The sequence below is a fragment of the Chenopodium quinoa genome, unplaced genomic scaffold, assembly GCF_001683475.1.
Source record: "Chenopodium quinoa cultivar QQ74 unplaced genomic scaffold, ASM168347v1, whole genome shotgun sequence".
NCBI classification, from domain to species: Eukaryota; Viridiplantae; Streptophyta; class Magnoliopsida; order Caryophyllales; family Amaranthaceae; genus Chenopodium; species Chenopodium quinoa.
Genome location: NW_018743283.1, coordinates 866,189 through 875,437, shown reverse-complemented (window position 1 = coordinate 875,437; position 9,249 = coordinate 866,189). Strand labels below are relative to the sequence as shown.

The following is a 9,249-nucleotide window of genomic DNA, read 5'->3' as shown; positions in this document are numbered from 1 at the left end:
AAAATTGGATAAAGATAAAAATAAAAGCTAGGTGTAATACATTTATAACTCCAACGTGCTGCTTATTCCTAAAATAAAAATTAAAAAGAATAGAAACTCCAACGTGCTGCTTGGGTTGATCCCTTTTGGAAAGGAAACATGACAGAAATGTACAAATTGAGGCCGTGTAGTAGATTTCATCGAGTTGTGTGGCCACCATTTTTTCAAACTTTGGCCAGTTTAGGATAACAACGTATCTACATGCATGCATGTGCGTCATTAAGCATCAACCTCTAAACAGTCAAAGATTTTAGTACATGTTTACTAATACTCAGTACGATACAAAGTGTGGATAGAGAACTTAAATCTGTGATCGGTAATGATCTCTTCTCTGGTTTAAAATCTAAACAGTTAATGCGAATTAGCTATTTTTGACTTTTTTCTTTTTTTTAGAAAAACTACTCCAATGATAAAGCAAGTTATGTCCGATAAAGATATGAAAGACAATTTGAGTGTTCTGATAGTAATTTAAATCGCACCTTATAAGATATGAGGGGATATTTATATTTATACAATAATAAAAGCAAGAGTGCAATATGGGTACGGGGTTCAAGTCGACACCAATCAACAGTAAATATAACTCATAAATCCAAATAAATCTGGCCTAATGTCCACATGTAATAATATTGGTGGCTAGTACACATCCCATGCAGTCTCGCTCTATGTCCTGCGCTGATCGGTGTTAAGTTTTCAAAAGTTAGTTCGATCAATATTATGTAAGTAGGATTGTTGAAATGTAATGCATAGATATTTTCTCATCATCATATCGTATGAATAGTGCCTAAATTTTAAATGGAATTTAAGTATTTTAAAGAACCGAAAACATGATCAAAGTCATTATAATTTACTATCACCGTTTCGTATTAGTTGTAATTTTGGAATATTTTATATCTCACAAATAATACCCCAAAGTTGCAATTAATAAAAAAAGGAGAAAAATTAAATTATTAGACTTGAAAAAAGAAAATAAGGTGAGGAGATTGAAACTTATAAAAAAACTAGGGGTGCTCCACGCTCGCGTTGCGCGCGAAGCAATTTGATAGAATCTTTATGAAAAATAGGATGATTTAGTTATGTTTGAGGTTGGTGTACACCTTGTAATAGTTTGGGTCACACACAAGAGTGTGTCCCAAACTCCCAATGTAGTGAAATGTACTGAATTTATTTGCTTAGTTGTTTAACTTAGATTTAAATTAGAAGTGTATATGTAGCTAATAGGTTTAATTATTGTTTATTGCAAAATACTTTTAGAGATGTTTTAAAGTTTAGATTTTGTCATATACGAAGTATCATTTTAGAAATATATTTTGAATGTGATTATGTGAATATTTTCGTTCATTCCAAATTAAGTGGCAATTCTTAATAGTTTGTCCATTTGGCCAGTAATGAAGTCACGTTCCAAGCTTTCAATATTTTTGACAATATGATAAGAAACATCAAAACAATTAAAAAAATGCCTTGTTTATTACGAAGTAGATTGTAAAATATGAATGGAAATCCAAGTAATAGTAGTATTTTAAAAGTGTTGTGTTTGAGAGGAAACTGATGTGCTATTTAAATTAAGCTATTTCCAAAGAAAATTAAAGATAAAAAATAAAAAAATGAATTGCCTCTCTCCCATCTCTGTCTCTCATTTGTTGCGTCAAAAAAAATCTCTCATTCTCCTTCTTGGTCTGATGTTCAGAGAGTGAGGTTTTCCCTCAATAGTTGCATGATAAGAGAGCAGTCTTTTTAAATTTCTTCACCCATAGTATGTGGCTTCTTCAAATGCCTATTAATATATATAAATTTAGTGAATTATTAGATACTCTACCACATGGAAATTGTCAAATTGAAGGCATCAGTATATAACCAATGTATAGCAATTAGCAACACCTGGGAATAAAATTGATTACATAAACAGGCATACAAAAGCTAAGCTAAATTACGTGAAATACATTCAAGGTTCGCAAGACCTAATCTGATGGAATAAGTTGGTGGCAAATCTGTATGAGCAATTTCCTAGAAGACGAATAAAATAAATAAAATAAGATATTACGTCAAATAATAAGCTTAATACCCATACTTGCTACTTAAAATATAAAGATATATGCCTAAATATTTCAAAAAAAAAAAAAATTATATGCCTAAACCAAAACCACAATGGTGAAGAAATATCTTCAGAATTGCATGCAGAGAACTCATGTACGTAGAGCAAGTAATACGGTTGTCCATCTTGTTGCTCGATGGGATACCCGTGATAGTGATGAACATGTACGATTTGGCAACTTCCCCCAAAGCATTTTAACTCTTGCCCTGCTAACGTCTTCCCTAAAAAAAAACAAAAAAAAAAAATAAAATAAAATAAAATTGCAGAGTATAAATGCATCATCAAATATAAACCACACATCATATATCCACAAACCCCTTTTTTCTATACCACCATAGAGATCAATTAAATATGTGCAAGACAGATTTGTCAAGCCAACGCCACATAAATTTATGCATCTCATATTGATTATCTTTACTTGTCATAGTTTCCAAGATAATATGCAAAGATATCAATAATATGCAAAGAAGTTGTTGCTGGAAAAGAACCAAATAAACATCTAAACAGATTTACTTGTGCTCCTGCTATCCTTGCCTCAACAATTTCTATCATATTTGACTATGGTAACTCCACTAACACTTTTGCGATTTTGTGTAAATATACATACTCGTATCATTTAAGTTGTTGAATTTTGAACATATAAATTAAATTAAGTCCCAATTCAGCTCAATTACTAGATTTTGACCCAATTTTGTAAGATCCCAAAACCCTATACCAAAGTTTCACAAACCAAATCAAATTGTAACAAATCAAATGACAAATTAAGAACAACATCAAAAATTAAGAAAAGAGAAAGAAGAATTACAAATTCTCAGACGACACGAATTATATATATGCTTGTTTACACAAAATAAATTATATAACTTGTCGAGTCTCAAGGGGATTGTTATGTACATCTCTTATAATTCTTGAACGAGACACATTGAAATATAAATGCATGCGATGGCGTGATATTAACTATCTTAATCCGTTTAAATTTAGGTGATACTTTTGTGACTTTCTTTACCATACATATTTGGTCACTCATAAAAATCTCAAAAACTAATTTTCAAAATAAGTCATATCTTACTAATAAGTCCATAACGGAAAGATCATCCTAATGATCGATCTCACAACTTCCTTTATATACACATATAATTAACTTCATGAGATGCAGAGATGGTAGGATACTTTTCCATGAATATGCATGCACTTTTACAAACTATATTGGTACATGCATATGCATGTTCAAGTATCTTGATAACATCAACTTTAACCAACACGTGCATGTAAAATTGGCAATGGAAAACCAAAAAAAATCCCACACTACTTGAGTTCAAAGTAAGATATAATCCAACATATTAGTTGACAAAATATAGGAGTAGCTTTTACTTGGGTTATAGATTGATTAAGTTTCTTATTTCCTTTAAACGTGGTACACATAATACTCACACTTGCACTTAGTAATTTATCCTCAAATATAAGTCTATACATTTCTTCTTGAACGAAAATGGATAAATTAAACGATGAATTTTGTCTCTGTTGAGCAAGCTCTACGAAGACACCAACGCCGGGCCTTAGCTTAGCAATACAAGTCCTAACACAAACAATGTATATCAAATGGCACGTAACAACCACATTGAACCTGACACGGATATCAATTTGTAAGAATAAATGGAGGAGAGACAAGATATATATAAAGAAGCTCGATTTGGCCTCTAAACAGTTTCAAGTTAGAGCTACATACATAAACTCAGCCACTTAGAGATCATCCTCATCTTATTAACTTGTGCTTAAAACATAGTCTAAAGCTCTAAACGTTTTTATTATCAGTTTTAAAATCTTTCATGAAATCTACCATCAAAACCATTATAAAAAAGACAGCAGTATTGCAAATTTGAAATTATAAACACCATTGCTACCTATATATAATTGAAGAAATCAAGACAATGAACCAGCAACGAAGTTGAGAGCTAAATGCATAACCAAGCACAAAATCAGTAAACAATGTATCAAATCTAATTAACATTGCACAATCTCCCAGCAACAAAGGTATACATCAAGAGAAATACTTACATGTTTACATGGAAAATCAAGCTTCTTGAGCTTAAGAGTGCGAACGACAAGCAACTTTTGAAGGTCCCCAAACTCAGACTCAAGCTTCCCCACATGAGCCTCTACTCCTTTCCCTTTCCCATTCAAAAACTCCGGTACTTTGACCTTCCTTGTCATATCAAACAACACATCAAGCCCTCAAATAAAAAGTTAAAACCAAACTAATAAAGGAATATATCTAATGGGTTCGGCACAAAATCTAATTGCGTTTCCAGAAAGAATGAAGCAAGTCCACAAATTATAATTTGAAAGAGAAAATTTAATCTTACAACAAAGACAAAGGAGAATAATTACTCATTCTTCTCTGATCTTGGCAAATTAAATACAATAACCAAGTCTAATTAGAAATTTGTGCCCTTTCAGACTTCTAACACCAAAAATACTTGTCAATTTTTCGGAAAGAACAAACAACTTCAAAAGGTTGTAAATTCATGACAAATTTTGACAATATCAATATCAGTCAAGAACAATTGTATCTTAAGGCAACTATTATCTAATGATTCTCATCATTGAGCATCAAAAACTATTCTCATCATTGAGCATCAGACCCTATGCCACAATAAAGACACGGTTTGTGCCATGAACATTAATTGAAGTAGATTTATATTGTTCCTAAAATCAATGAGATTTGTAACTTTAATCTGAAACCTATTTTATATACCAAATTGAATCAAACCATCCCAAAATTATGAACTACTTGAATTGAATCAGAAAACAAAACCATTTTTAAAACAAACTGAATTGAATTGACAAAACCCCTTAAAATCTAAACAATCTGAAATAAATCAGAAACCCCCAATTTTTTATTTTTTTCAAAAATAAAATCCCTTTTGGGTTTTATGAGATAATGATCAATTATACAAATGCAAGAATAATTGAACTAACAAATACTATCATATAAAATCATACTACCAGAATAATAAATTTAAGAGAAAAGAAAAAAAAAATTATGAGTTATATCAGATCATTTCACATAGATACCCAGATGAATGACAATGCTCAACTAAAGTAGAAATTCAACACCGATGAACATTATGAACAAAATAAGAAGAAAACTCAAAAATTAAAATTTGATGACAAAAAAGAATGCCTGAATTAAGAAGTTGCCATTTAGAAGTTTTGTTTATCAAAATTAAAGCCTAATTTTTCAAAAATGAGCAATTTTTCCACCTTCCTATTCAACCACAGCAAATTGAAAGGGAGAGAAAATACATTACAAGTTTATGAGTTTCATTTATATTTTAAGTGGTTGCAGTCCTGAGATGGCGGCAGTCTGATGCCGGAAACTTCGCCACCACCATTACCTTTGCCGCGATCATCGCATTTTCTCTCCTCTTTTTCTTGTTCGACAAAAAAGAAAGACTGAATCAAAAACACGCACCAATATAATATCATAGTGTTGGACTAACAACAAAGCTTATAATTAAATTGTTATGGAAGAACTTGAAAATAATTTAACAAACCCAGAAATCAAAATTTTAAAAATGAATACAAACCAGTAGAATAGTGAGGAACTTGAAAAGCATGCAACAACAAGATATCCAGGTTCAGCAAGGTCGGCAAAGCCAGAGCCGCCATTCATGCGACAACCGCTAGAAACGCCTTCACATTCGGCGGCTTCTTTCTCAACCATTCCATAATAGTATGGACCTTCTATCTCTGAGGCCTCATCTTCTCTTAATTTCTTCAAAATTTGGGATTTTCCCCCTGAAATTAGGGTTTTTTGAATTCTAGAACATTATAATTGAAAGAAAAAAACTTTGAGTTAGAGGATGACAAAGCTAAAAATTGAAAATTGATTATTTTACATGGCTACAAATTTACAATTAAGCTCAAAAATCCCAAACCCCCAAAACCCGTAGAAAATAATAAATTAAAAAAAATGAACTTTGGGTATTTCTCTAATTAACCCAAATTATACTCAAACATTAGTCCTAAAAAATCACCAAAAATCTACATATATACTCGATAAAAATCCAGAAAAATTGAAAGAGGAGTGAGGAAATGGTACCTCAGCAGCGAGATACTCACCTTCAAATTGACAGGTAACAAAAAACATAAATCTTTGACCAATCATTTCACCTTCAAACTGAGATAGAGAAAGCGTGCAAGTTTCCGACACCGAAAACCTACGAATTGCCATGATCAGTGGTCACTGCTAAATTGGATAGCCATCACTTGAAAAAATTCAACTGCATTTGATGGAGGTGAGAAAGCTCAGAAGTTGCTCATTGTTGATGGTTTTAGAGAAAGTTAAGATGGAAGAAGAGAGAGAAAGGGGGCGTATGGAAGAGACACTACAGAGATAGAGGAAAGTAAAAGTAAAATATTGCAAAAGAAACAAAAGCCAATGGTCAAGATTCCTAACTGCTAAGTAAAAAGTAAAATATTGTAGAAGAAAGTAACAATGCATGCTTACTGCTAAGTGATACAATCGAGGTGTAAGAACTTTGCCACACCCTTGCCATGTCAGCAAGCTCACACATGCAATTGGCACATGTTGCTACTATTCATAAGAGAACAAGGTGAAACATTTTAAGGGTTGTAGAAAAATAAGGAAACGTCATATTCTTGCCAAATTCGAATCTAGAATGAAAGGTACGGGTTTTACTTGAATTACTTGAGTCGTAAAATCAAAATTGACATCTTGGAATTTATGGCAAATTGTTGCTCCACTTTCCCTCTTTATATCATTGCCCACATGAATAATGTTTATGAATGTCAATTTGAATAGTTGAAGTGATGTTTCAACGGATAAGATATGGATTAAGTAATGCCCATAATCTTTCATTCTAAAATGGTTGCACTACTTTTTATTTCTAATAGTTTTTAAATACTTGCTTTATTTTTTTAGTTGAAAAACTTCTATATTATATTATTTAATTTATTTTTCTCAACTATTAAATTCAATATAGATTATATTTTATTAATTTTATATTCTCTTTCCTTTAATTCTCTCGACTACTTTAGTTTTGTTTACAATTTTTTAGTCTTTCACCTACCCTACTACCTTCATATTTTATTACTTTCTCTGATTTCTCCTAAAATTTTGTGCATAAATAAATGGAGCAAGTATTTAAAAATAAAGGGAGTAGATATGCTGTAATAATCGTGTCAAATTGGGGAATTCTTAGCACATACCCAGTATGTGTGAGTGTAGACATCTACTTTTGGCCTCTTATCCCGACAGTAAGTGCAATGACGATAAATAAAACCATCTTCGTGTTGGATCAAAGTGAAGAATACTTATGGAGAACTGGTTAAGCCACAAAACACAAAAGACTAGCCCGAGTTAAAGACAAAAGCCAAAACAAAGGTCCAATTAATTAAACCCGGTCATAATTAGGCTTAAGCCCATGCTTAAAACCCAATAATGACGGATTTAGGAGCGCCTATGTTAAATTTTAATGCTGCAGCAGAAAAAGTCGCGCGCATCTCAAACAGTCGCACAAGGCTGTCGCGCGTAACTAATTCAGTTGCGCGCAACACCCAGCATAACCTCTAGGGTTGCGTTGCGGAAGATTCAGAATTATACAAAAAATATAAAATCGAATCTTACCCATAAAGCCGCGCGCAAGATAATTAGTTGCGAATCACTTGTGCTAGGGTGCCGCGCACAACTCATCCTGATGTGCGCGACACCTGCTGCGGCAGAATGCTTGTAACCCTAAACCTAATCATTCCTTATAAATAAGAGCTTAAACACACAAAAAAATAACCTAAAACTCTGGCGAAATACTTGTGAACTTGTGCAACCTAACCCCTCTTGTCCTAAACACTCACCCCTTTGATATTTTGTTACTACGGTGGAGGTTCCCCACCAAGAAGGAGTCCATAAGTGTTCTAAACGGAGATCTAGCAAAGAGAAGTGGTAAATTCCCGAGCACTTAATTAAATCACGTTTATTTTCTTGTTTAAAAGAACCTTAATTAAGTAATTAGTGTTGTTTGATCACCTTTAAAATAATTAATTAATCAATTACACATAGTATCCTGTGTTAAATAAAGATTAGAATTGAATTAAATAATTGTTGGTTGATCAGTTAAGCCAAGGCGAATATTGTTTATTTTCTTTTCCTTTTCACGAATTTGATTAAATAAAGAATAACGACATTACGATGTAATTCCTACGTGAATTGGTATGTGTAAATAAAATCAACTAACATAGTTTTAGGTATCGCGTTGCATATATTGTTTGGTGATGAAATTGTAAAAAAGGAAGAGCTAGTAGAGGCCGCACTAGGGCTAGGATAACGATTCCCCTCTAAAGGGAACGTTATTTTAGTACCCTCACTACCAAACTCATTTTTGGTTTATAGACCAATTTGGGCATGGGTAAACTTATGATTTGTGCTAATTATTCCATGAACTCCACATGGAAGAAAGGCATGAACGAGGTTTATGAGTTTTCCTAAAACTCATTGGCGGCTTCCTACTTGTTTCTTACAAAAAAGCGTAATGATAGAATCAATTCTAATTCAAGGTCCCCCAAACAGTCAGGAATTCAAATCCTACTGCACCCTAACAAGTGTAAAGTCCTAGGCTTTTAAAGGGCCATGGGCATTTAAGGATAGGACCCCTTAAGATGGGAACACCCTCCTTACAGTGGCGACTCCACGGGGGACTTAGAGGTTACATGATTAGTTCGTAGTTATGATCCAAGGTTTCCAACACTAGGTTGCTTATGGGTTTTAACGGGAATTAACTTGGATAATCTCTAGTTAGAGAGCGAGACTTTAACGCATAATATCTTCCTTTTGCACAAAAGTAAAAACCAAACAAGCAACATTGCATCATGCATAAGCATAGCACACTCAAACCATTGGGGATTGGCTCATTGACTAGGGGTCTCCAATACTAGGCTTCTATCCCGAAATCAATAACAATCATCCTACCCATATCGCCAACAAAATGTCAGGAGGGCGATGCCATAAGTCAACACGTTGAGTGATTGATTTGTGCGTCGTTTCCTAAGATATGGTACCTTTGGACACCCAAGCCTTTTTTGACCTTAGAATGACATTGCGT

The 9,249-nt window shown here is 33.1% G+C and overlaps 1 protein-coding gene across 8 annotated transcripts; it reads right to left on the bottom strand.

Annotated features, from left to right (window-relative positions):
- Window positions 1-1,302: 1,302 nt before the first annotated feature.
- Window positions 1,303-6,689, bottom strand: LOC110735399. 8 transcript variants are annotated; one of them, XM_021915590.1, is made up of 4 exons: window positions 6,254-6,675; window positions 5,718-5,952; window positions 4,184-4,331; window positions 1,303-2,040 (listed from the first exon to the last, which is right to left on the bottom strand). In XM_021915590.1, exons 2-4 carry the CDS (start codon window positions 5,798-5,800, stop codon window positions 1,954-1,956), a joined length of 318 nt encoding a protein of 105 aa, XP_021771282.1. In that variant the 5' UTR covers window positions 5,801-5,952; window positions 6,254-6,675; the 3' UTR covers window positions 1,303-1,953. The 8 variants fall into 8 exon arrangements, 6 of the variants coding, with proteins under 6 accessions (XP_021771282.1, XP_021771277.1, XP_021771278.1 ...); XR_002514092.1 differs by having other exon boundaries at window positions 1,863-2,349; window positions 4,184-5,562; window positions 5,719-5,952; window positions 6,234-6,668; XR_002514091.1 differs by having other exon boundaries at window positions 1,863-2,349; window positions 4,184-5,562; window positions 5,719-5,952; window positions 6,254-6,666.
- Between the last annotated feature and the right edge of the window lie 2,560 nt (window positions 6,690-9,249).